We start from the raw sequence: 27,766 nt of genomic DNA, 5'->3' as shown, positions 1-27,766 counted from the left end.
GCAGGAAATTATCAGTACATTTTCAAAAATGTCTCTCCACCCAATGGCAAAATGAGTAGATTTGCATAAATGTAGCTATAAAATCGATAAATATTCTCTCTACCCCATGGCTAAATGGGTAGAATTGCAGCAAACTTGGTTTAAAACTGCAACATTTTCCCCACACCCGGTGGCGAAATGAGTAGAATTTCAGGAAATTAACTATAAAACATTTTACTTATGTCCCCCAAAAGGCTAGAGCCGGCTCCTGAATGTGTGGGTACAAACCGGCGAGCCACTGCGGCCGCTCTTGATGAGTTCAGCTTTTGTGTGACCCCCACCCTCATCAAAATTGCCCATCCCTGATCTAGCTAATATCACATGGGCTGATCGTAAGTGGGGAGGTGGGGGCAAAACATTGTTTACCCCTTTCCAGAATGTAGAGAGACAGTGGGATTTACAGTAGCGCGCTGAGTTCATCCCAATTGCCTTGTCCAACTCCGTCACAACACACACAGTCAGACCTCCAGCTGCATATGAGTCGACAGGTTGTGTACACAGAGGAAGTCGACTGAGAAAATTTGATAGCTAAATAGATTTGCTAAGAATAACATCTAGTAGACAAAGGCACGCAGACTTCGCCATGTCAAGTACAACAATCTCAAATACCGGCTTTTAAAGCAGGATATGTCCGTAGTAGACTGTACTGGATTTTTAACTCGCAGTTGCAAGTCAGCTGACGTTAAACGGGTCGTCTGCTAGCAAGTTGAATATTTCCACTGACCAAAAAAGCAACTTGGAGTTATCCGGGTAAGTGTAAATACTTGTGTGAATTTAACTAGCCAATGTGTCATATTTCGCCGTTTTAGTCCAACTTTAACGTCATTCTATCTAGTCTGTACAGTACATTGAGCTTTTGCCAACTGGTTAGCTAACGTCAGCCAATTCTTCCTGACTGCGTTCTTCCTGTCCTTAGTAAGTAGCTAGCCAATTTAACTAGCTAAAGTCAGCTAGCCAGTAACGTTATAGCCAAAGTATACAGTGTACTGTATGAACACGTCACCAAACAATGTTTTTTCTTGGAGTGACATTTTTATGTCTCCAGGAGGAAAGTATCGTTCTTATTGAGCCCCAAGACTACGATTATTGCAATAAAGATACAATAAATTGGCCTCAAGTCAGATTTTAGAAGTAATACAATATGAAGATAATTTAGCTAATAGATTACGCCGAGATTTTTCACTTTCAAATTCTATTTTTTATTATTATTTACAACGACGGCCTCACTCGGGTGACACTGGGTCGCCGCTCTATGGGACTCCCAATCACGGCCAGTTGTGATACAGCCTGGAATCGAACCAGGGTCTGTAGTGACTTCTCTAGCACTGAGATGCAGTCAGTGCCTTAGACCGCTGTGCCACTCCTTAGCCCAAAATGCAGCCACACCAAACAAAAAACAGATTTCAAAGTTTAACAAACCATAGAACTCTGCACAACTTGAGGACTACTTTTAACACTTTTTACAAATACACATTTACAGGAAGAACTGTGCAGATACAAAGTCTGGTAACAAAATTTAACAGAGGGAGATTTTACCGCTTTGTTACCAAATTTAGCATCTGCAATGTTTTTCCAGTAAGTGTTTTTTTTTAAACTGTGTAAATTGTTCAAAGTAGTCATTGTTAATAGAGTTGTATGGTTTGTTAAACTTTGAAATCAATAGTTTTTGTTTGGCATACATTTTAAAGTGTGAAATCTAATTCTGTTACCGTGGAATTGCCCTTAGTTCGGCATCTCAGTACTTTGTGTGTAAGGTTAGCCCCATGGATGTTCCACTATGTAAAGCTAGTTAGTGTAAGGTGAATCTGATGCCCTGCCTTTGGTAGTAATGGGGACAGTGGCACACTGCCCTGTAAAGGTGCTGTTCTATGTATGATACAATAAACTGAGATCATGACTCTGTGGTTACTCCAGATTGCATTTCACTTAAGTTATTGCTTTGATGGTATTGTATGTATATTCATTCTCATGGTTGTCTTACAGGAGCCGAATGGCCTCTGTTGTGGCCTCTGTTGTGACTGTGAAAACCGAGAAGCGGCCTGCTCCTGCTGACCCTCAGGATGTTGACTCCAACACCAAAAAACCCAGGTAACAAAAATTGAAATGAGTAGCCTACATTTAGTACTCAGTTCCTGTTTATGTGCCAAAGCATTATTGGTATGTCACTGGTCAGGAGCTTTTTCTCTTAGTTCCTGTTCCTAAACCCATTCTTTATCTTTCAGCCTAGGTTTGAGTTCAAACAGCAGCCAAGTAAACTTGCCATGATTTGTTTAACCTTCATGTTGTCTAAGGATTTGGGCACCATCAATGGAACCATCACTCAATCTCTGCCTGCCCCAAAGGAAACTGCTGCCCAGCCTGAAGACCAAGCGAGCCTCCGAGCTGGTCCTAGTTATTGGTACAGGGGTGAGTTCAGCTGTGGCCCCTCAGGTCCCTGCATTGCGCTCCTGGAAGGGTTTGATCCAGGCCTTGTTGGACGCGGCCAACGACTTTGACCTCCTAGAGGAAGAGGAGAGTCGGCGTTTTCAGAAGAGCCTGAAGGACGACAAGAACCTAGTCCACGTGGCTCATGACCTCATCCAGAAGCTCTCTCCGGTAAGGCTTCACTTCCCCCACTCCTTTGCACATACAGACAGCCAGACGTGGACAGGACACTGCCAATACACTGTCTCCAGCTGGTTGAGACACCAGTGTCGTTCATTGTAAACCTTCCTGTATTGGGATTGGGATTGGGAATGACAGTGGCAAGGAGTCAGCATAATTATATCTAAATTCAAAATCATTTGATTCAGGTTTTTCAACCTGTGTTCTTTGTAAAAGGTGATGCCCTTGCCCTAATGAAAGTACAGCACTGATAGATGACAACAACAACACTTCATCGTTCATTGCGTTGTTTTCAAAGCCACTGACAAGTTGGCTCAACCAGTTCTGACACTTTTAAGGCCTGTTATTTGATTCGCTAGATGAAGAAATCCTCCCCAGTGAATAACGTCTCATTGATTTCTCAATAAGTCAACGAACCAGTGGACCGCGACTAAATGATGGAGAAATTCAAGGGGAAAACATTTAGGGATTTCCGTACCAGCCCATATCCCCGTCATACCAGGTTGGCTCAAACCATAACGGATTGATGAGGTCTTAATACCATCTGCCTTCAGTGTTAGTCATGTCTCATCGCACCTTTCACATTGCTTAAACATGCTTTGTTTCAGCAGCCTGCCTGTTTCCACAAAGGGAACAAACAGCCCATTGTGGGTTTATCCATAGTTTTTATTCCGGTTCACAATCATGCAGGCCCATTGCTGTTGGCTATGGATTTGGGGGCTTTAACATTTTAATGGGAGTGCTGCTGCCTAGTAAAAAAATATGTTTTGTAATCATGGAGTAATGTGAATCCGGGAACACCAGCCCCTGCCAAGGTTTCCATTCAGCCTCAGAATAACAAGAGCGCCCCACCAGACTAAATAGCTCACAAGAGGAGACATGATTATCAGGTGATTACACAGCCATGGACCCTGTGGCAAATATTTGTCTGTTCTTACTTAGCAAGCAGTGGTTCTCCACAGGCCTGTCTGTACATGTTCAGCATCTTATCAGTATGGGGTAAGCAACTTTAGCTGAACATAATTCACTGTATCACAATTCCAGTGGGTCAGAAGTTTATATACACTAAGTTGACTGTGCCTTTAAAAAGTGGAAAATTATTTCATGGCTTTAGAAGCTTCTGATAGGCTAATTGACATCATTTGAGTCAATTGGAGGTGTACCTGTGGATGTATTTCAAGGCCTATCTTCAAACTCAGTGCCTTTTTGCTTGACATCATGGGAAAATCAAAAGAAATCAGCCAAGACCTCAGAAAAAAAATTGTAGAACTCCACAAGTCTGGTTCATCCTTGGGAGCAATTTCCAAATGCCTGAAGGTACCATGTTCATCTGTACAAACAATCGTACGCAACTATAACACCATGGGACCACTCAGCCATCATACCGCTCAGGAAGGAGACATGTTCTGTCTCCTAGAAATGAATGTACTTTGGTGCGAAAAGTGAAAATCAATCCCAGAACAGCAGCAAAGGACCTTGTGAAGATGCTGGAGGAAACAGGTACAAAAGTATCTATATCCACAGTAAAACGAGTCCTTTATCGACATAACCTGAAAGGCCGCTCAGCAAGGAAGAAGCCACTGCTCCAAAACCGCCATTAAATAGCCAGACTACGCAACTGCACATGGGGACTCGTACTGTTTGGAGATATGTCCTCTGGTCTGATTAAACAAAATTAGAACTGTTTGGCCATAATGACCATCGTTATGTTTGGAGGAAAAAGGGGGAGGCTTGCAAGCCAAAGAACACAATCCCAACCGTGACGCACGGGGGTGGCAGCATCATGTTGTGGAGGGGCTTTGCTGCAGGAGGGACTGGTGCACTTCACAAAATGGATGGAAAAAATTATGTGGATATATTGAAGCAAAATCTCAAGACATCAGTCAGGAAGTTAAAGCTTGGTCGCAAATGGGTCTTCCAAATTGACAATGACCCCAAGCATACTTCCAAAGTTGTGGCCCTGACCTCAATCCTATAGAAAATTTGTGGGCAGAACTGAAAAGGTGTGTGCGAGCAAGGAGGCCTAGAAACCTGACTCAGTTACACCAGCTCTGTTAGGAGGAATGGGCCAAAATTAATCCAACTTATTGTGGCAAGCTTGAGGAAGGCTACCCAAAACGTTTGACCCAAGTTAAACAATTTAAAGGCAATGCTACCAAATACACTCAATTAGTATGTACATTTCTGACCCTCTGGGAATGTGATGAAATAAATAAAAGCTGAAATAAATCATTATCTACCTATTATTCTGACATTTCACATTCTTAAAATAAAGTGGTGATCCTAACTAGAGGTCGACCGAATATGATTTTTCAACACCGATACCGATTAATCGGCCAGTTATTTATTTGTAATAATGACAATTACAACAATACTGAATGAACACTTATTTTAACTTAATATAATACATAAATAAAATCAATTTAGCCTAAAGGAAATTTGGTTTAAATAATGCAAAAACAAAGTGTTGGAGAAGAAAGTAAAAGTGCAATATGTGCTATATAAGAATGTTAGCGTTTCAGTTCCTTGCTCAGAACATGAGAACATATGAAAGCTGGTGGTTCCTTTTTAACATGAGTTCAATATTCGCAGGTAAGAAGTTTTAGGTTGTAGTTATTATAGGACTATTTCCCTCTATACCATTTGTATTTCATTAACCTTTGACTATTAGATGTTCTTATAGGCACTTTAGTATTGCCGGTGTAACAGTATAGCTTCCGTCCCTCTCCTCGCTCCTCCCTGGGCTCGAACCAGCAACACAACGACAACAGCCACCATTGAAGCAGCGTTACCCATGCAGAGCAAGGGAAACAACCACCCCAAGGCTCAGAGCGAGTGACGTTTGAAATGCTATTAGCGTGTGCTAACTAGCTAGCCATATCACTTCGGTTACACCAGCCTCATCTCGGGAGTTGATAGGCCTGAAGTCATAAACAGCGCAATGCTTGACGCACAACGAAGAGCTGCTGGCAAAATGCACGAAAGTGCTGTTTGAATGAATGTTTACGCGCCTGCTTCTGTCTATCAACGCTCAGTCAGATACTTAGATACTTGTATGCTTAGTCAGATTATATGCAACGTAGGACACGCTAGATAATATCTAGTAATATCATCAACCATGTGTAGTTAACTAGTGATTATGATTGATTGTTTTTTATAAGATAAGTTTAATGCTAGTTAGCAACTTACCATGGCTTACTGCATTCGTGAAACAGGCAGTCTCCACAACGAGAGAGAGGCAGGTCGTTATTGCTGGTTATTGTTGGACTAGTTAACTGTAAGGTTGCAAGATTGACAAGGTGACAAGCTGACAAGGTGAAAATCTGTCGTTCTGCCCCTGAACGAGGCAGTTAACCCACCGTTCCTAGGCCGTCATTGAAAATAAGAATGTGTTCTTAACTCACTTTCCTAGTTAAATAAAGGTATTACATTTTATTTATTTTTATCTGCAAATCGGCTTCCAAAAATACCGATTTCTGATTGTTATTAAAACTTGAAATCGACCCTAATTAATCGGCCATTCCGATTAATTGGTCGACCTCTAATCCTAACTGACCTAAAACAAGGAATTTTTACTCTGATTAAATGTCAGGAATTGTGAAACTGAATTTAAATGTAGTTTGCTAAGGTGTATGTAAACTTCTGACTTCAACTGTAGATCTATAGCGCTTGCTATATAAAGTAGCCTGAGTCTCACATTTTGTAGAATTTAACATGCTGAATTTAAAGAAAACACTTTGAAAATAGGACTCTCTTAGCTTGAGGACTCTTGTAGAGTGTAGAAGGAGAGATTTGTCATTGCTTCACCTTTTTTAGTCTTTGGTCACATTGTTGGCCAACGGGCACAGACGTCAATTCAAAGTCTATTCCACATTGGTTCAACATAATTTAATTGAAACAACATCGATTCAACCAGTGGGTGCTTGTTCACAGAACCACTGAAGAGAAACAAGGCTTCTGCAAGGAGGAGTGTCCCGCGTCTCAAGAAGTGATCAAATACAGAGTGGGTCACAGCAGTTTAACCTAATGGTATTGGTGCGGCAATGAGGGCAATCCAAACAATGTAAATAACTGGATTAGGACTGTGTTTTGGCACATAATGTCGGTTAATGAGCCTAATCTGAAGGTTAGACTCAGAATGTTTGTGACCTAAATCCTTTCATGCTGTCGTTGAATGACCTAGGCAAAATACTCTAGGAAATTATATTACAATTTTCCCTGTTTAGGACTAGATTGGTTGAAAACAACTTAACTTTAGGGTCGAATCCTAGGCTATATCAATCTCAAAATCAGGATTGGACCATGGTACTACTTTACCTTATTTGGTTGTTACATAAATCCTGAAACAAAAGGAGAATACGTTCAGTGCAGAAGTCAACAGCAGGGTGGGTGGATAGCTAGATGCTTGCCCTTGGTGATGATGACTTCCTTCCTGTGGAAAGGGATCCTGTTGTTAGTTAATTAGCCCACTAGATCTCTAATCTCTAGACAGTCCAGCAGTCGGCCAGGCAGCTGGCTGTGCTAAGCTCACCTCGACAGTGCTATTCATAGCGGGCCAGCACTTCTCCTATGTTTTCCTACAGCCATTGCCAGGTAGTGTGAGCGTTTTGCGTAGCTCTCGGTAATGAGATTTATCCATTACAGACAGCCATAATCTCATGGCTACTCAAACATCCTGCCCACCAACTCTTTGCTCCATAGCCATGTTTAACGTGTATAGCAACTGTTTACATGCCACATCTAATGATGGAAAAACATTTTCACCTTTCATTTACATGACTACCACAACCAGTCATAAATGCTTTATTATACCTTTTAAAAAACGTCTCCCTACTTGTAGTTAAGTACCAGCAGTATAATCTGGTCCCAGAAATGCAATACACACCCACTAACCCCTAGTCATTGTGTTCCTGCCCTATCATTGCAGAGAACAGGCAACGTGCGGTCCACCTTCTTCAAGGACTGCCTGTACGAGGTGTTTGACGATCTGGAGTGTAAGATGGAGAATGCGGGGAAGCACCTTCTCCGCTCCGTACTGCAGCTGATGGAGAGTGGAGCGCTGGTCCTCACCACCAACTTTGACAACCTGCTGGAAATTTATGCAGCCCACCAGGGATCGAAGCTGGAGTCTCTGGACCTCACAGATGAGAAGAAGGTAACAACCGATCCTTTTCCCCTTTGGAAAGATCTCTGTAGTCATGGCCTTGTGTGCTCTTTAGGACCAAATTATAAATTGTGTGCATAACTGACTTTCATTGAAATAACACATCATGGATTGATGCCAATTGGGAATTTGCGTGAACATTTTTGTTCCAGTATGTCATGTGTGCAGATCTTGTCTGTTTCTAAAGCTACACTAGCACACCACTTCGCTATGATGCAATTGGGGTTGTTATCATTTAGAGAAAATCCCTTACTGAATAAGTTTAATTTTTGGACAAAATTAAAATCACAGTAGAGCTAACAGGTGCCGATCCTCATCATAAGGGGAACATTTTTAACATTTAACATATATCTAACACAACATTGCTGTAACGTTAGTAAGAGATACATCTTTCAAATTATTTGCCACAGATATAAAGCGCTCCGCACATCATCGTCATTAACAGTTGGAAAAATGGCAGAGAGTGAGACAGGGAAGCGACAGCAGTGAAGTCCTGTATTGCAATACTTTGACAAGTTAAATAAGAATGTGGTGAAATGCAAACTTTGCGTGTTGGAATTGAGCTACAGTGGCAGTACAGGTGCAATGCTTAACCATCTGAAAGGGACGCACCGTGAGACACTAACTGTTGCTGGCCTGGATGGAGAAATTGAACAATGATTGCTCTGCAAGTACAAAGCGTGAGCTCTCAAACACCCCATAAGTGGCATTAACAACAGATTGTTGGATGAACATGCTGTCATGCATCACTGCGACGAGCCATCACATTGATGAGAAGTGGGACATGAAGTCCCATGTACTGACTACTGAGAACATGGAGGTGAAGCACACAGCAGAGAACCGAAAAACGTTATTAACTACCATTGTTGCTGAGTGGGTTGGGGACAGCAGTAAGGTAAGCCCCGTCCAGTAGCCAATGGAACTGCATTGTCCCCTAGCGATCATACGCTCAAACATACAGCTGAAGTCGGAAGTTTACATACACCTTAGCCAAATACATTTAAACCCAGTTCTTCACAATTCCTGACATTTAATCTGCGTAAAAAATCCCTGCTTTAGGTCAGTTAGGATCACCACTTTATTTTAAGAATGTGAAATGTCAGAATAATAGTAGATAGAATGAGTTATTTCAGCTTTTATTTCTTTCATCACATTCCCAGTGGGTCAGAAGTTTACATGCACTCAATTAGTATTTGGTAGCATTGCCTTTAAATTGTTTAACTTGGGTCAAATGTTTTTGGTAGCCTTCCTCAAGCTTCCCACAATAAGTTGGGTGAATTTTGGCCCATTCCTCCTGACAGAGCTGGTGTAACTGAGTCAGGTTTATAGGCCTCCATCCACACGCACACTTTTTCAAGTTCTGTTCTATAGGATTGAGGTCAGAGCTTTGTGATGGCCACTCCAATACCTTGACTTTGTTGTCCTTAAGCGATTTTGCCACAACTTTGAAAGTATGCTTGGGGTTATTGTCCATTTGGAAGACCCATTGCGACCAAGCTTTAACTTCCTGACTGATGTCTTGAGATGTTGTTTCAATATATCCACATAATTTTCAATCCTCATGATGCCATCTATTTTGTGCACCAGTCCCTCCTGCAGCAAAGCCCCTCCACAACATGATGCTGCCACCCCGTGCTTCACGGTTGGGATTGTGTTCTTTGGCTTGCAAGCCTCCCCCTTTTTCCTCCAAATATAACGATGGTCATTATGGCCAAACAGTTCTAATTTTGTTTCATCAGACCAGAGGACATTTCTCCAAACAGTACGATCTTTGTCCCCATGTGCAGTTGCAAAGCGTAGTCTGGCTATTTTATGGCGGTTTTGGAGCAGTGGCTTCTTCCTTGCTGAGCGGCCTTTCAGGTTATGTCGATATAGGACTCGTTTTACTGTGGATATAAATACTTTTGTTCCGGTTTCCTCCAGCATCTTCACAAGGTCTTTTGCTGCTGTTCTGGGATTGATTTTCACTTTTCGCACCTAAGTACGTTCATCTCTAGGAGACAGAAAGCGTCTCTTTCCTGAGCGGTATGACGGCTGCGTGGTCCCATGGTGTTTGTACAGATGAACGTGGTACCTTCAGGCGTTTGGAAATTGCTCCCAAGGATGAACCAAACTTGTGGAGGTCTACAGTTTTTTTTTTATCTGAGGTCTTGGCTGATTTATTTTGATTTTTCTTATGATGTTAAGCAAAGAGGCACTGAGTTTGAAGGTAGGCCTTGAAATACATCCACAGGTACACCTCCAATCGGTTCAAATTATGTTAAGTAGCCTATCAGAAGCTTCTAAAGCCATGACATTTTCTGGAATTTTCCATTCTTTTTCAAGGCACAGTCAACTTAGTGTGTAAACTTCTGACCCACTGGAATTGTGAATTAATCTGTCTGTAAACAATTGTTGGGAAAATGACTTGTGTCATGCACAAGGTAGATGTCCTAACCGACTTGCCAAAACTATAGTTTGTTAACAAGAAATGTGAAGGGGTTGAAAAATGAGTTTTAATGACTCCAACCTAAGTGTATGTAAACGTCCGACTTCAACATCACCTAATTTAATGGGTTTTTTTTCATAACGTTTAAATGTTTTACATTTGTCATATCTATAGATTTGGGCATGTGGTGTGGACACTGGAACATAGGTTTTAAGACGGCATCAGAGCTGGGGGGGGGTCACCTTTATTTACCAGTTAGGCTAGTTGAGAACAAGTTCTCATTTACAACTGCGACCTGGCCAAGATAAAGCGGTGCGACACAAACAACAACACAGTTACACATGGAATAAACAAACATAGTCAATAATACAATATAAAAAGTCTATATACAGTGTATGCAAATGAGGTAAGGCAATAAATAGGCCATAGTGGCAATATAGCAATTAAACACTGGAGTGACAGATGTGCATTAGAGGAGTGTGCAGGTAGATTGACTCAAATGATTAGGGACCCCTGTTCGGGGAAGTTGTCTATGAAACATTGAGGTCATGACAGTTTAACTATACTACGTTGTTTATGCTTACAACACAGGGAATGCTCTTACACATAAAACATGTTTTTAATGTGTATTAAAGGCATATTCAAGGGAAGGTATTTAATTCAAAGCCCAACATATGTCTTCTAATATTGTTGCCCTTCTAATATGGTGTCCTTACACCAGAGAAAATGATCAACGTATTGACCTGTGAAAGTACAGTATTTTGTCTCTGACAGAAGTAGGATGTAGTTAGTATATATTGAGGTCAAATGTTCAAACATCTTCCAACCATTGTCAACATTTATGGATTAATCAATATGTCAGAAATGGGAACTAACCTGACAAATATATTTATCCTTTAAGCAGAACTTAAACACTATTCCTACTCTCACCTTAGCAGGGACCCAACATGGATTGTTATTTATGTAGAAGCATTAAAATAATTGACATGAGTCTATGTATTTATCAGAAGCCTGTGATAATGCCCTTCAGGTGTGGTATTTATGCACTGTCTCACATTAGTTGTGTTACTCTATACCCAGTGAGAACAGGTATTGGTGCTATGGACTGTGAAATGTGTGTATGTGCAGGTCCTGGAGTGGGCTCAGGGGAAGAGAAGTCTGAGCGTTTTGCACATTCACGGTGTTTACACGAATCCCAGTGGCATTGTACTGCACCCTGCTGGCTACCAGAATGTACTGAGGAACACTGAAGTCATGGTGAGCATTGAGGCAGGCAGCCTTTAAATGATAGCAACTGCTAAAACATTTCCAGGGTGATGTAAAACTTTTTTATTTTTTTATTTAAGTAAATTCTGTCAGTGTCTTAATGAAAACGGAATTATCTTGGTTCAACAGAGAGAGATCCAGAAACTGTATGAGACCAAGTCGTTTGTGTTCCTGGGCTGCGGGCGCACGGTGGACGATACCACCTTCCAGGCTCTGTTCCTGGAGGCGGTCAAACACAAGTCGGACCTGGAGCACTTCATGCTGGTGCGGCGCGAGGACGTTGGAGAGTTCAAGAAGCTGCGGGACAACATGCTGGACAAGGGCATCAAGGTCATCTCCTACGGCAATGAGTATTCTGACCTGCCCGAGTACTTTGAGCGGCTGGCCAATGAGATCTGCAACCGCGACGCCGTCATTAACGGCTGGGGTAAGGAAGCCCCTCTGGTACAATTTAAAGGAAGGGAAGAGCCTTTTCACATAACTTACCAGTTTCAGTGAAATTACTCAAACTCTCTCACTGCATGTTTAGTAATCATACAGTATCTACTTCCTACAATAGATCACTTATTTGGTGATATGTAAGTGTAAATCATAAAACAATTATTTATTTAGTGCTTGGATCTCCTCTTATGGTGATGCTACTGAGGAATTATATTTTAGTGAGCCAAGTTTCACATTTTTCTGTGTTTAAACATGAATAGCTCCTTTGTTTGCCCTCACTATTTGTGATTTTCATAGGATCTCCCTCTCAAGAAGAACAGGAAACCCAGAATGGCTTTCATTCACAGAAGTGCCTCCTTCAAGGTTAGGATTGTGTACAGGCTTACCTGTAATGCATGGCAGTCCATGGTAATATACAGCTGTTGGTTCTCCTGGTCTTTTACCTGTTCATCTTCTCTTTCTGCCCAGACTATTCTTCTTGACAGGCACAAAACTGGTGGGAGTATCAGTCCTTTTCATTCACCGTTCCTTCATAGAGTTCAGTCTACTACTCAGGTCTGGTTTCATTGGATCTACTACAACTCCTCCAGGCAAATATGGGCCAGAAGAGAACATGTTACTGCTCTGTAGTCACCCGCTGATTGTTTTTATTTTTTTCTGTACCGGTTGTCATGAAAGGGAAAGATCCAGCAGGAAAGCAGCTGTCCACCCAATGTAAATGTAGGCCTAATGGATATAGATGTGTGAAGCAGGGATGACATAATGTCAGGTCCCTGATCTGGTTTCTCGCATATCATCATTTGGAAATGAATCCTGTCCTGAATGGATGGCTGGAGTCAGTCCAGTGGACCTAGATGTGAGTTTCTGAAGAGAAGCAGGCATCCAATATATGGCGTAAGGGCTGTTCCGATGCAGCCTTTTGCCGTGGTATATTGGCCATATACCACAAACCCCTGAGGTGCCTTATTGCTGTTAGAAGCTACTTACCAACATAATTAGACAGTCTGATATGTCAATCAGCATTCAGGGTTCACTCCACCCAGCTTCTTTTTATGCCTTTTGTATTGTTAATACTGCAGGTATTTAAGTGCTATTTAAAAAATAAAAATAAACACTTTGGTATCATACACCCAACTCTTCCTTTTCCATTGTGATCCAGACCACACTATCAGCATTTGTTCCATGCCATCATAGCAGCTTTATTTAGAAATGCTTACATTCTCAAATGACAAATCTATACAACTCTTGATTCTCATTGCACTACTGCAAATTAAAAGGGACTGGAAAAATGTAAGACTTGTATTTGTTTTCAAAATGACAAAGGGGAAGAAATTGAAAAAGCTAAAGTCAAGGCCTAGTGCTCCAGTTGTAGACCCTGGAGGACAACCCCAAAAAATGTCTTACGTTATTTTTTTCAACTCGACCACAAACTGAAGGATCATTCAAGTCTCCAATTGCAGAGGAAGAAGGGAGCATCGCGATGGGGGTTATAGCAGTCCATCCAGAGAGCTAGAAGCAGAAGGTAGTTACTGGGTTTGTTGAAGTTTCAGATCTCAGCAGACAGACGGTGATGCTTCAGGGAAACGGATAGGATAGGCACTATGGTCACTAAGCTTTCCTCGGGAACGGGGCGGCTGCTGAAACGTGTCGCATCCAGCAAGCCTTTATAACTGACATGTTCTTGTTGAAGTGAAGGGGGAAAACAGACACCAAATGCCAGGAAGTGAATTTGACAATGAGTAACCTGTGAGTGAGGACAAATAAATATTCTCTATTTGATCAGATAAAAAGTCAGGAAATGTGTCTCTTGAACTTTAAAGCAAAATTGAGGTACTTTTGAATTTGGCCCAACCGTTTACAGCAAGAGACTCTTGCTTAAAAGTCAACACCCACCCCTTTCCCAGATGGAGTTGGGAGGAAGCTTGTGTGTTTTGCATTTGGTGCTATGTGGAGGGTTAGGATGTGAGCCACAGGACAGGGTTAGCAGGACCGGACATCTCAAAGCGCTGTGTTTAGTTGGCTTTGTCACGATAGTGGTGAACATGGATGCAGCCACTCAGGCCTTCATGAGGGCGCCCACAACAGCACGGGCGTTGAGGCTCCGCAGGTCATTGTAGGTCTGCCCTGTGCCCACAAACACAATGGGCTGGCCTGTGATGTAGGTCATTGAGATGGCAGCGCCAACCTGAGGGGAGGAGTGACATCAGCTTTGCAGCCAAAAACCATGCAGACTTCTGTTCTGACACAATCCGATAAGGATGTCAAAAAGCTTGGACTTCCTATCAATAAAAAACATTGTTTACAGGGACTTCTGTTAAACCATAAGAATCTAAGCCGGGGGGAGCGGGGTTCTACTAAACTATATGGAATTATTTTATTATGGTTATACCAAGGATGATTTAGAGTTATGAAAAATGTAATAGATTTTTGGCTTTACTATTAGCCCATAAAAACAGTCCCCCAAAAATATAAAAAATAAGCTTGTTCTGAAGTGTCTGTAGTCAAATGACATACGAACCTTGTCATCAATGGTATCAAACTTGGTGAGAACGATCCCGTCGATGAGACGAGGCTTATCAGACATGGAGTGATCAGCCAGCGCCTGGTTAAATTTCACCTGCAAGTATAGTATCGCACTCATTATAGTGTAGAGTGCAACATAAAACAACTATGCAAATCAACAAAACAGTTACAGAGTCTATATAATTTAAAGGTGGCCTAGCAGTCAAGCGGACTGGGCCAGTAACCGAAAGATCGCAGGTTCGAATCCCCAAGGAGACTAGGTGAAAAAGCTGCCGATGTGCCCTTGAGCAAGGCACTTCTCAAATAAGTTGCACTGAATAAGTGTCTGCTAAATTACTTAAATGTGCCCTATGCACAACAAGTTAAAATACCATTTACAGAGCATTCGGTAAGTATTCAGACCCCCCCGACTTTTTCCATATTTTGTTACGTTACAGCCTTACTCAAATAGATTAAATTGCTTTTTCTCCCTCACTAATGTACACACAATACCCCATATTGACAATGCAAACCGGTTTAGAAATCTTGGCAAAAAAAGTAATATCACATTTACATAAGTATTTAGACCCTTTACTTTGTTCAAGCACCTTTGGCAGCAATTACAGCCTTGAATATGACGCTACAAGCTTGGCACACCAGTATTTGGGAAGTTTCTCCAATTCTCTGCAGATCTTTTCAAGCTCTGTTAGGTTGGATGGGGAGCATCGCTGCACAGCTATTTTCAGGTCTTTCCAGAGAGGTCGGGCTCTGGCTGGGACATTCAAGACCTGTACTGAAGCCACTCCTGCGTTGTCTCATCTGTGTGCTTAAGGTCGTTGTCCTGTTGGAAGGTGAACCTTCACCCCAGTTGGAGGTACTCCCATCTCCACAGAGGAACTCTGGAGCTCTGTCAGGGTGACCATCGGGTTCTTGGTCATCTCCCTGACCAAGGCCCTTCTCCCCCAATTGCTAAGTTTGGCCGGGCGGCCAACTCTAGGAAGAGTCTTGGTGGTTCCAAACTTCTTCCATTTAAGAATGATGGTGACCACTGTGTTCTTGGGGACCTTCAATGCTACAGAAATGTTTTGGTACCCTTCCCCAGATCTGTGCCTCGATACAATTCCTTTGACCTCATGGCTCAGTTTCAAATCATATCACATTTTATTGGTCACATACACATGGTTATAGCAGATGTTAATATGAGTGTAGCGAAATGCTTGTGCTTCTGGTTCTGACAATGCAGTAATATCTAACTAGTAATCTAACACTTCCCCAACAACTACCTAATACACACAAATCTAAAATGTAGAGAATGAGAATATGTACATATACATATACGGATGAGCGATGTCTGAGCGGCATAGGCAAGGTGCAATAGATGGTATAAAATAGTGTGTAAACATTTAAAGTGGCATTGTTTAAAGTGACTAGTGATCCATTTGTTAAAGTGGCCAGTGACTGGGTCTCCAGCTAGGCAGCAGCCTCTCGGAGTTAGTGATTGCTGTTCAGCAGTCTGATGGCCTTTAGATAGAGACAGCTTTGATGCACCTGTACTGACCTCGCTTTCTGGATGTTAGCGGTGTGAAGAGGCAGTGGCTCTGGTGGTTGTTGTCTTTCATTATCTTTTTTGCCTTCCTGTGACATCGGGTGTTATAGGTGTCATGGAGGGCAGGTAGTTTGCGTCCGGTGTTGCGTTGTGCAGACCGCACCATCCTCTGGAGAGCCATACGGCTGAGGGTGAAGCAGTTGCCGCACCAGGCTGTGATACAGCCCGACAGGATGCTCTCGATTATGGATCTGTAAAAGTTAGTCAGGGTTTTGGGTGACAAGCCAACTTTCTTCAGCCTCCTGAGGTTGTCTGTGTGGGTGGACCATTTCAGGTTGATGTGTACGCCAAGGACCTTAACTTCCCTCTGCTGTTTCCTGAAGTCCACGATACTCCTTTGTTTTGTTGAGTGAGAGGCTGTTTTCCTGACACCACACTCCAAGTGCCCTCACCTTTTACTGTACCTGTAGGCTGTCTTGTCGTTGTTGGTAATCAAGCCCACTACTGTTGTGTTGTCTGCAAACTTGATGATTTAGTTGGAGGCGTGCATGGCCACACAGTCGTGGGAGTACAGGAGGGGGCTGAGCACGCACCTTTGTGGGGCCCCAGTTTTGAGGGTCAGCGAGGTGAGGATGTTTCCAATCTTCACCACCTGGGGGCGGCCCGTCAAAGTCCAGGACCCAATTGCACAGAGCGGGGTTGAGGCCCAGGGCCTCCAGCTTGATGATAAGCTTGGAGGGTACTATGGTGTTAAATGCTGAGCTGTAGTCAATGAACAGCATGTTTGCATACACTTAGGTTGGAGTCAGTAAAACGTTTTCAACTACTCCGCAAATTTCATGTTAACAAACTATAGTTTTGGCAAGTCGTTTAGGACATCAACTTTGTGCACGACAAGTCATTTTTTCAACAATTGTTTACAGACAGATATCACTTATATACACTATCACAATTCAAGTGGGTCAGAAGTTTACATACACTAAGGTGACTGTGCCTTTAAACAGCTTGTAAAATTCCAGAAAATTATGTCATGGCTTTAGAAGCTTCCGATAGGCTAATTGACATCATTTGAGTCAATTGGAGGTGTACCTGTGGATGTATTTCAAGGCCTACCTTCAAACTCAGTGCCTCTTTGCTTGACATCATGGGAAAAATGTGTAGACCTCCACAAGTCTGGTTCAACCCTGAGAGCAATTTCCAAATTCCAGAAGGTACCATGTTGATCTGTACAAACAATAGTAAGCAACTATAAACACCATGGGACCACGCCGCCGTCATAACGCTCAGGAAGGAAACGCGTTCTGTCTCCTAGACATGAACATACTTTGGTGCGAAAAAGTGCAAATCAATCCCAGAACAACAGGAAAGGACCATGTGAAGATGCTGGAGGAAACAGGTACAAAAGTATCTATATCCTCAGTAAAACTAGCCCTATATCGACAACCTGAAAGGCCGCTCAGCAAGGAAGAAGCCACTGCTCCAAAACCGCCATAAAATAGCCAGACTACGCTTTGCAACTGCACATGGGGACAAAGATCGTACTTTTTGGAGAAATGTCCTCTGGTCTGATGAAACAAAAATAGAACTGTTTGGCCATAATGACCATCGTTATGTTTAGAGGAAAAAGGGGGAGGCTTGCAAGCCGAAGAGCACCATCCCAACCGTGAAGCACGGGGGTGGCAGAATCATGTTGTGGGGGTGCTTTGCTGCAGGACGGATTGGTGCACTTCATAAAAAAGTTGCATCATGAGGAATGAAAATGATGGGGATATATTGAAGCAACAGCAACACATCAGTCAGGAGGTTAAAGCTTGATCGCAAATGGGTCTTCCAAATGGACAATGACACCATACTTCCAAAGTTGTGGCAAAATGGCTTAAGGACAACAAAGTCAAAGTATTGGAGTGGCCATTACAAAGCTCTGACCTCAATCCATAGACAATGTGTGGGCAGAACTGAAAAAGCGTGTGTGAGCAAGGAGGCCTAGGAACCTGACTCAGTTACACCAGCTCTGTCAGGAGGAATGGGCCAAAATTCACCCAACTTATTGTGGGAAGCTTGTGGAAGGCTACCCGAAACGTTTGACCCAAGTTAAACAATTTAAAGGCAATGCTACCAAATACACTCAATTATTATGTAAACTTCTACCAAATACTAATTGAGTGTATGTAAACTTCTGACCCACTGGTAATAAATCACTCTACTATTATTCTGACATTTCACATTCTTAAAATTAAGTGGTGATCCTAACTGACCTAAGACAGGGAATTTTTACTAAGATTAAATGTCAGGAATTGTGAAAAACTGAGTTTAAATGTACTTGGCTAAGGTGTTTGTAAACTTCTGACTTCAACTGTAGGTATTCCTCTTGTCCAAATGGGATAGGGCAGTGTGCAATGTGATGGCATCGTCTGTTTTCCTGTTAGGGCGGTATTCAAACTGAAGTGGGTCTAGGGTGGCCGGTAAGGTGGAGGTGATATGATCCTTGACTAGTCTTTCAAAGCACTTCATGTTGACAGAAGTGAATGTTATGGGGCGTTAGTCATTTGGTTCAGTTATCTTTGCCTTCTTGGGTACAGCAACAATGGTGGCCTTATAAATTCACTCGCAGAGTCAGCGTATAGGTCAATGTTATTCTCTGAGGCTGACTGGAACATATCCCAGTCCTCGTGATCAAAACAATCTTGATGTGTGGATTCCGATTGGTCAGACCAGCGTTGAAAGGTTCTAGTCACTGGTACATCCTGTTTGAGTTTCTGCCTATAAGACGGTAGGAGCAAGATGGCGTCGTGGTCGGATTTTCCAAAGGGAGGGCGGGGGAGGGCTTTGTATACATTGCGGAAGGTAGAGTAGCAGTGGTCGAGTGTATTACCCCCAGCGTGTAGTGCAATCAATGTACTAATAGACTTTAAGTAGCCCTTTTCTCAAATTTGCTTTGTTAAAATCCCCACCTACAATAAATGCAGCCTCAGGATATATGGTTTCCAGTTTACATAGAGTCCAGTGAAGTTCCTTGAGGGCCATCTTGGGGTCTGCTTGAGGGGGAATGTACACAGCTGTGACTAACTGATGAGAATTCTCGTCAGTTATAGTTTGTGGGGAATTCTAGGTCGGGTGAGCAGAAGGACTTGAGTTCCTGTATGTTGTTATGATGATTACACCATGAGTCGTTAAATCATGAAGCATACACCCCCGCCCTTACTCTTCCCAGAGAGGTGTTTAATCTCTGTTGGCGCGATGCATGGAGAAGCCCGGTGGCTGAACCGATTCCAAAAACATATCCAGAGATAGCCATGTTTCTGTGAAACAGAGAATGTTACAACCTCTGTCTCTCTGGAAGGCAACCCTGGCTCGAATTTCGTCTATCTTGTTGTCAAGAGACTTGACAATGGCGAGTAGTATACCCGGGAGGGGTGGGCGATGTGCACGTCTACGGAGCCGGCTTCTGGGATTGGGTCGGCTTCTGGGATTAGATCCATTGTCCAGGGTGGTGGTCCAAACAGAGGTTCCACTTCGGGAAAGTCGTATTCCTGGTCGTAATGTTGATAAGTTGACGTCGCTCTTATATCCAATAGTTCTTTCCGGCTGTATGGAATAAGACTTAAGATTTCCTGGGGTTATAATTTAAGAAATAATACATTAAAAAAACTAAATTCTGCATAGTTTCCTAAGAACTCTGTCGGCGCCATCTTGAGAATTTTGCACTGTCAACTGTGGGACCTTATATAGACAGGTATAGGTCTTTCCAAATCATGTCCAATCAATTGAATTTACCACAGGTGGACTCCAATCAAGTTGTAGAAACACCTCAAGGATGATCAATGGAAACAGGATGCACCTGAGCTCAATTTTGAGTCTCATAACATAGGGTCTGAATACTTATGTAAATAAGGTCTTTTACTTGTAATAAATTCGCTAACATTTCTAAAAACCTGCTTTATGGAAAAAGGGTTGTAGTAAATACAGCTAAAGCTCAGGGATTTTTCTACCATTGTAATCTTTGGGCGGGCTGCCTAAGCGTTTTCTTCGGGTCGCTTAACTCCAAACGGTGTAAAAAAATATATAGATTTTGGATGCAGAAACGCTTTCAGTGTAAACTTAAACGACAAAAAAAAACAAAGTATGTGGAAAGATAATGGACCTATATATATTATTTTATAATCTTTGAGAGGTAACAATAGTCTAAATAAAAGCTAGACAGTCAGGGAGAATTGACAACTCCAAAAACAATAAATTTAGCATGATTACATTTTTGTTATTGTTTTAGCAAAATAACACAGAATTAGCCATGGCAAAATTCATAGAATTTCAAGAAACTAGCTTTAAAAGTGCAAAGTTCTCTCAGCTGAATGGAGAAATTTGTAGAATTGCAGGAAATTGTTTTAGAAATGTAAAAAAAAAAATGTTTCTACACCGCCAAGATGGCGGCCCCATTTTCAACCAGAGAAAACCCTGAAGCTATAGCATAAAACGCATCCGGAATTCTTTGACAGTTGGTCTGTTTTTTACCTTCTAGGGATCAGAGTTTCAGAGACATTAAACAGTAGGATGTTATATGACAGTGGTCACAAACCTTTGTCAGATCACTTTCTGAATCAAAATGCACGCCGAGATCTAACGCTCTGATTTTTTCATTAACATGACTTAAAAAAAATGTAAGCTTACGCAACATTAACCAATTAAAAACAGTATTGTAGCAATGAGGCTTGTGCAGTAAGCTATAGGCCCAAAACATTATCACCGCATACTGGATTTGCTTGAATTTACCTGCCAATGCATTGTTGTTGTTTGGGACATTTCAAAAAAATTATATTTCAAAATTTGAGGTATTACTTGTGAGGCACAGCTGAGTGAGCATACATTTAAATAATTTCATTTTTATTTTACTGGGCTGATGGTGCCTGCATCTGATGGTCAGTCTCAACAGAGGGAGAGAGCAGCAGACTGAGGGTCCGTCTCCCAATATCCCTCCACTCTCCCTTTCCTCCACTGACCAAAAAAGGACACCGTCTTCCAGCTGATGGCGAAACTCAAGTCGCACTGCATTATTTCTGCCTCATGCACAAATTCATGTTGTTACTCCTATGAACAAAGAAAGTGAAATATTCCTTGATATGAAAAAAGACCCAAACCGCTAATAATAACGCAAGCCTATAGATACACTTTCCTACTCATTCATTACTGCTGCACTGCTTGTTGTAGCGCTGAGTGGAAATAGGAAGAATGTACATGTTATGGCTTATAAAAGTGTTGAATACAAAGTGTTGACAGCTCTGAGTAAGAACTTAAACTCACTCATAAAAACAGCAGCTCTTTGCTGTATTTGTTGACAGTCTCTCTGGTCTTGGTTTTAAACACTTTGAAATCTCACAGTATCAATTTTGCTGTAGCTTTCTTTTATGCCTGCTACGTTACTGCAGACTCGGTTATCTGAGCAATCTGATTGGCCAGCGGTAGCATAGTGCACTTGGCAGCACCTACCACCAACAGCCCGAGACTAATAAAAAAATAGGAACAAGGCTTTATCGTTGGGTTTTTTACATAAATGTTTGGCGATCGACTAGAAATGCCTTGGAGATGGACCGGTTGGTGACCACTGTTGTATAAGGACTCACCAGCTGGTCCACAGCCTCGTTGCCCACTAGAGCTTCCCCCACGAACAGCACCAGGTCAGGCATGTTGACAGCTATCAGCTTGGCCAGAGCCGTCATCAGGGGGGTGTTGTCCTGCATCCGCCCAGCAGTGTCCACCAGCACCACATCAAAGGCCTGGTTACGGGCTGGACAGAGAGACAACAAAGGATTTCTTCACTTGGTTGAATGAACGTCTGACTTGGTCCATATACTCAGTTAATATGCGAGACAATAAGAAGCATTCGCGAACCCCTCCTACAGATCACCATACATTTATTTGAGGACAGACAGAGCTATGGCATACTATGGGGCTAGGATGACCTAGTCTATAAATGGCAAGCTGGGGAATGGTATGGTTACCATAGGCGATAGCCTCCATGGCGATGCCAGCGGCGTCCTTCCCGTAGCCCTTCTCATAAAGCTGCACTATGGGCCGTCCCCCGTGGTCCTGAGGGGGGTGCAGGGAGTTAAGGCGGCGCTGGTGGGTACGCAGCTGCTCCACGGCCCCCGCACGGAATGTGTCACAGGCTGCTATCAGCACGGTGAAACCATTCTCGATTAGCCAGAAAGAGATCTGCACACAGACAGAGGATGTAGGGTTTCAGCAAATAAAAAATAATTTCCCTGCTGGTTTTTCTGTGGTCTGAATGGGGGCTTCCCAGGTATTCAGTGGCCTATGTAGCTAGACAGCCTGGAAAGGTCCAACCAGGACCTGGTTTGGTTAAATGGATACAACCCAGGTTTGAAATCCCCAACAATACCAATGTTTTCAATATGACGGATTAACAGAAGGGGAAAAAAATAAAAATACTGACACCATGGTGGATCTCACCTTGGCCAGGTTGGTGGACTTTCCGACCCCGTTGACCCCACAGAAGGTGATGACGAAGGGCCTGCGCTGGCTACGAGCCTCCAGGACGTCTCTCAGGATGTCCACACGCCGCTTAGGCTGCAGGATCTGGACCAGGGAGTCCTGCAGGGCCCCCTTTACAGTTGAGGCCACAGCTATTACAAGAGGGGGGGGGGGGCTTTATCAGAGCAAGAGGGGTACTCTGAACTGTTGTGCAGCATCTTCATCTCTTTGGGGGTGTGAAGTCTATCTAGTTCACTTAAATCTCTCCACAGGTGAACTCATTATATTGTGGACTTATTCTACTCAGTGGCTATGTGGAAGACAGTTGTACTCACTGGTGAAGGTGCCCATGACTTTGCCCTCCAGTTTCTTGGCTACAGAGTCACAGAGTTGGGAGGCAATTTCGGCTGCTACATTCTTAGCTGAAAAAATAAATTAAAATAAAATAAAAATAGATGAGAAAATTCTACGAATACAAGTCGAATGTGAAGCTTTTCCCCTCAGGTGACCTAGGACATGTACAAATCTATGTTGAACAGTTAATTACACTCCTGTACATATTTATTTTGACAGTGAAGCTAAAACTGTTGTCTCTATACTCCAGCATTTTGGATTTCAGATTAAATGTTTCATATAAGGCGACAGTACAGAATGTCACCTTGTATTTGAGGGGATTTTCATACGTATCTGTTTTACTGTTTAGAAATTAAAGTACTTTATGTATCTAGTCCCCTCCATTTAAAGCGCATGTGGATGCTACCATGATTACGGATAATCTTTCATTAATAATGAGTGAGGAAGTTAGATGCACAAAGATCACACCCAAGGCATACTTACCTCTCACTATTACCAATAACAAGCGAGGCTAAAACATTTTTTTTTTGGGGGGGGGGGGGGGTGTATGATATTTATGCCTCTAACTTCCTCAATCATTATTCTCAATTAATTCATGATTATCCAGATTCATGTAGAAGTGTTCAGGAACATATATTCTTATTTACAATAAGCGACTCCAAAGACAATACATTATGTACCACTAATTTCTATTGGGCACATCAATCTGAAACACAATCAATACAAATTTCAAATATTTACAACAACATTGTAGAGTCACAAGATTGATGTAGCCATTGTATGCAAGGAATATGGGACCAATACTAAACGTTTGATCACCCCACAAGTTAATTTGTCCAAATACTTACAACCTTCAAATGGAGGGGACTAGATACATAGGGCTTTCATTTCTAAAACGTTAAAACAGATATGAAATACCCTCAAATAAAAAGGTGACATTCTGTATGGTCACCTCATATGAAACATTTGATCTCAAATCCAAAATGCTGGAGTATAGAGCAAAATTAAAAGTTTTAGCTTCACTGTCCAAATAAATATTAAGGGGAGTGTATGTGTTAAGAAACTGATACTGTAGTGGGGAACAGAGGAGTCCATACCGATGAGGTGGTCCCTCATCTTGTCCAGAACTGGCTCCATGTCCTCCTGGCTCAGACTCTTAGAACCCACCAGGCCCTTCAGCATCCCAAACATCCCTCCAAAAGCACCCTTTTTGGGGCTGAGGAACATTTTAAAAAGGACACTTAGACAGGAGCAACAGGGCACAACATCACATTCATATCATCTTCCATTCCTCAGCCATGCTTCCAATTATCTGACACATTAAATAATCAAAGGGTCTCACATTTTCTTGCTAGTGTCAGCAACTACCACCCTCTCTACAGCATCTTCTTCCTCCTCCTCCTCCTCCTCCTCTCCCTCGCTGGACTCGTAATCCACGGCGAGCAAGTCACCCTTCATCGAGCTCAGCTGCATCCCCTGGACAACAAGACAAGACTTTATTAAGATGTGCAATTCCTATAAACTAAGCACTTCTACACCACATGGGCCTTATTTATCAAGGTACCAACAGAGCATCCCTGAAGGCTATTAGCTCTAGTCTGGTTAAACCAGACAGACAGACCGCTGCGCTCACCATTATTTCACTGCACTTTTAAATAATGTGAGCGCAGCATTCAGTCTGGTACAACCAGGCTATATTAGCTCTGCTGCTCTCAAACCCAACAGGCACATACCGGGTCAGCTTGAGCATCCAAGCCTTGGTCTCCAGCAGCATGGGCTCCATTGCCATTGCTCTGGCTGTAGTCCAGTTCTTTGGTGCTGCTGCCACCCAAGGTCCATACCCGCTTCTCTTTCCCCTTGGGTTTCTCCTTCACAGGCTTGGGGGACTTACTGGAAGGCAAGAGACAATGTGACTTCCAGTACTGAAGCAACTGTCAGCAACATTCCAAATTAGAACTTTAACCACATTGGGTCCCTCCCACCCCCACTCACCTGGGCTTCTCCACAGGTGCCCCCATGCGCTTGCGGATAAACTCCTCTCTCTTCTTCTGAATGATCTCCTCCTGGGTCAAGCCTTGGTTACCGTTCTCTTCTGTCTTCTGGGCACTGGTCGGAGCCTTAGCTTTTTCCCCTTTCACAGGCTCAGCAGCAGGAGCTAGGGGGGAAAATATCAGAAACTAACCCCATCCACACAAAACATTATCAATGTCCCCATCACAGGAGGTTGGTGGCACCTTAATTGGGGAGAATGGGCTCGTGGTAATGGCTAGAGGGGAATAGTATCAAATACATCAAATACGTGATTTCTATGTGTCTGATGCCATTCCAGTCGCTCCATTTTAGCAAATTATTATGAGCCGTCCTCCCCTCAGCAGCCTTCTCTGGTCCCCATGAAATTAAAACATAAAGAAAAAAAATGGACCGGTTTCAAACAGAAATAGTGTAACCAAGTGCTTGTATTCCAACACCTTCATAATAATCATGTCAAACCCTTACCCTCTTTTTTGGCATTCTTATTCTTCTTGCCACCCTGTTCCTTGCCCTTATCCCCTCCCTTCGTCTCGATCATGGACTTCACAGTTTTCTGGGATTTCAGGGAAGCATTGAAGCTTCTCATGGAGGTGGGACCTCGAGCTTTGCTGCTCTCCTCCGCCTCACTAGAGCACAACAGGACAGTAACATTTGAGTCAAAGCACTTAGCATTTAACTTGAACTATAGTGAAATTCTATTTTGTACAAGTAGCCTTCAGGTCCTTGTAGACCTGTGAGTTGGCAACTCAACAGCTGGTTGTGTGTGTGAGATTCAGCAAATTAGTTTGAAAGCAGAATCTTCTCTTTATGCACCAGTATCAGCCCTAAGATATGACACTGCTTACCGAAGAAGCATTTTGAAGTCATCCTCAAACGCAAAATGGCTGTTCAACAGCGCAAGGGCCCCCTTTTGCTCCAGCTCATTCTTATAGCGATCCCTGAAGTGGAGCTGTACGTCATCTATGAACTTGTCAACATACGTCAGCGTCAGGATTTTTTGAAAACCCACCTACACAAAAAAGAGAAGCATGGTCAGTTTGGAGTCCATAGACTGCATGAGAAGAAAACACTTCTGTATGTTAGTATGGTATGTTCCTTCAGGAAATAGTAAATGTTATAATACACTGCAGTTCTCTGTGAAACTTACCACAAAAACCAGCTCAAACTCATTATCGAGTTTGTACTTAAGACTCAAGGCATCATGAGAATAGGAATTGTTGCCACTGCGTTCCTGAAACAAAATAAGAGAACCATTAACATTAATACTGTAACACGGATCAGAGGTTATCACGGAAATGAAAACATTTCTCTTGAACACATGTTCTACACTGAACAAAAATAAACATGTAAAGTTTTGGTCCGATGTTTCATGAGCTTAAATAAAATATCCCAGAAATGTTCCATATGAACAAAAACCTTATTTCTCTAAAATGTTTGGCAAAATGTGTTTACATCCCTGTTAGTGAGCATTTATCCATTTCCAAGATAATTCATCCACCTGACAGGTTTGGCATATCAAGAAGCTAATTAAACAGTTTGATCATTACACAGGTGCACCTTATGCTGGGGACAATAAAAGGCCACTTTAAAAATGTGCAGTTGTGTCACACAAGACAATACCATAAATGTTTCAAATTTTGAGGGAGCATACAATTGGCATGCTAACTGCAGGAATGCCCACCAGAGCTGTTGCCAGAGGCCTGAATGTTAATGTCTCTACCATAAACCACCTCTGTCATTTTACAGAATTTGGCAGTACTTCCAACCAGCCTCACAACCGCAGACCACACGTGGGCAACCGGTTTGTTGATGTCAACGTTGTGAACAAAGTGCTCTGATGGCGGTGGGGGTATGGGCTGGGCTGGCGTAAACTACGAACACAATTGCATTTTATCAATGGTAAATTGAATGCAGAGATAACATCAGGATCTCGTCATGGTTTCTGATCCAGACCACCTACCTTACCCCTTTTTTATGTATATGTATTCCTAGTCACATGAAATCCATAGATTAGGGCCTAATGAATTTATTTAAATGTACTTATTTCTTTATATGAATTAACTCAGTAAAATCTTGGAAATTGTTGCGTTTATATTTTTGTTACGTGTAAATACTTGATATCTAGCTAGCAACGTGGTAATAGTCTTGCATTTTGTGATAATCCCACTAGGCTGTGATATTGTGATGTGGAAAAAAAAAAATAACAACCTGTGCGCGTGTAACCCCCAGTTCCCAAATCCCCCATGTCTGTATTACGCAACCATATACTAGCTAGCGCAATCGTAGCATTAGTAAGCTAACAAGTGCGCTAGCTTTACCAATATATACATCCTATTTAGTTTAGACGAAGAATTTACATGATAGGTGTATCTACGAAAGCTACGTAGCTAAATTAGCAAACCAGTTTGTTGATGAAGTGGCGACGCTCTGGCGCATGCTGAAAAACAACCATACATACACACCGCTAGGCTGCACAGAAACATGACAGCTGTCACTTGATTTAAGTATTTCTCACCTGAAGGATCACGGAGCGGATCAGCGCGTTGACAGGCCCGGTGAAGGATTCTGTAACACCGGTTCCCTGAAAACACCACAACACTATGCCCCCCTTACTAAAGATGGTGAAGAAATCCAGCATCTTGACACCACGTACACGAGATAATATACCAACGTAAAGAAAACAAACTAACAAAAACGTTAAACGGAAGGGGGAAAAACGCTATAAATAACTGATCGGAAGAATATTTTAAGTGGCTTCGCCTCCAGAAGGAAATCTAATCAGATATACAGTATCTGATGAAAAATTTCCTCCCAAGTCTAGCTACCTCCACTAACACTGTTTTAGACACGTCAGTTGCAAGACCAGGAAATGACATTTACTTCCGGAGATTTCTGATTCTTCTTC

The 27,766-nt window shown here is 42.4% G+C and overlaps 1 protein-coding gene and 1 pseudogene across 2 annotated transcripts; one reads left to right on the top strand and one right to left on the bottom strand.

Moving 5' to 3' along the window:
- The first annotated feature begins 482 nt into the window (after nt 1-482).
- LOC139383103 (protein FAM118B-like) lies at nt 483-13,067 on the top strand (annotated as a pseudogene).
- Nucleotides 13,068-13,116: 49 nt separating this feature from the next.
- Nucleotides 13,117-27,743, bottom strand: LOC139383102 (signal recognition particle receptor subunit alpha-like). 2 transcript variants are annotated; one of them, XR_011628693.1, is made up of 15 exons: nt 27,377-27,724; nt 26,009-26,092; nt 25,707-25,870; nt 25,327-25,487; nt 24,823-24,985; nt 24,564-24,720; nt 24,173-24,306; nt 23,928-24,046; nt 22,812-22,898; nt 22,456-22,628; nt 21,984-22,197; nt 21,606-21,769; nt 14,461-14,559; nt 13,836-14,127; nt 13,117-13,686 (listed from the first exon to the last, which is right to left on the bottom strand). XR_011628693.1 is itself a non-coding variant. In XM_071127415.1 (14 exons), exons 1-14 carry the CDS (start codon nt 27,497-27,499, stop codon nt 13,999-14,001), a joined length of 1,971 nt encoding a protein of 656 aa, XP_070983516.1. In that variant the 5' UTR covers nt 27,500-27,743; the 3' UTR covers nt 13,117-13,998. The 2 variants fall into 2 exon arrangements, 1 of the variants encoding a protein (XP_070983516.1); XM_071127415.1 differs by having other exon boundaries at nt 13,117-14,127; nt 27,377-27,743.
- Between the last annotated feature and the right edge of the window lie 23 nt (nt 27,744-27,766).

This window comes from Oncorhynchus clarkii, chromosome 24, assembly GCF_045791955.1.
Source record: "Oncorhynchus clarkii lewisi isolate Uvic-CL-2024 chromosome 24, UVic_Ocla_1.0, whole genome shotgun sequence".
NCBI lineage: Eukaryota > Metazoa > Chordata > Actinopteri > Salmoniformes > Salmonidae > Oncorhynchus > Oncorhynchus clarkii.
This window is presented reverse-complemented; position numbering and strand designations above follow the sequence as displayed.

Coding starts and splice junctions, on each gene's coding strand:
- LOC139383102 (XM_071127415.1), bottom strand. CDS start 27,499: ATGCTGGATTTCTTCACCATCTTTAGTAAGGGGGGCATAGTGTTGTGG. Junction 24,986..25,326: donor TAAGAATGCCAAAAAAGAGG/GTAAGGGTTTGA, acceptor TTTCCCCCCTAG/CTCCTGCTGCTGAGCCTGTG. Junction 22,899..23,927: donor GATGAGGGACCACCTCATCG/GTATGGACTCCT, acceptor TTATTTTTTCAG/CTAAGAATGTAGCAGCCGAA.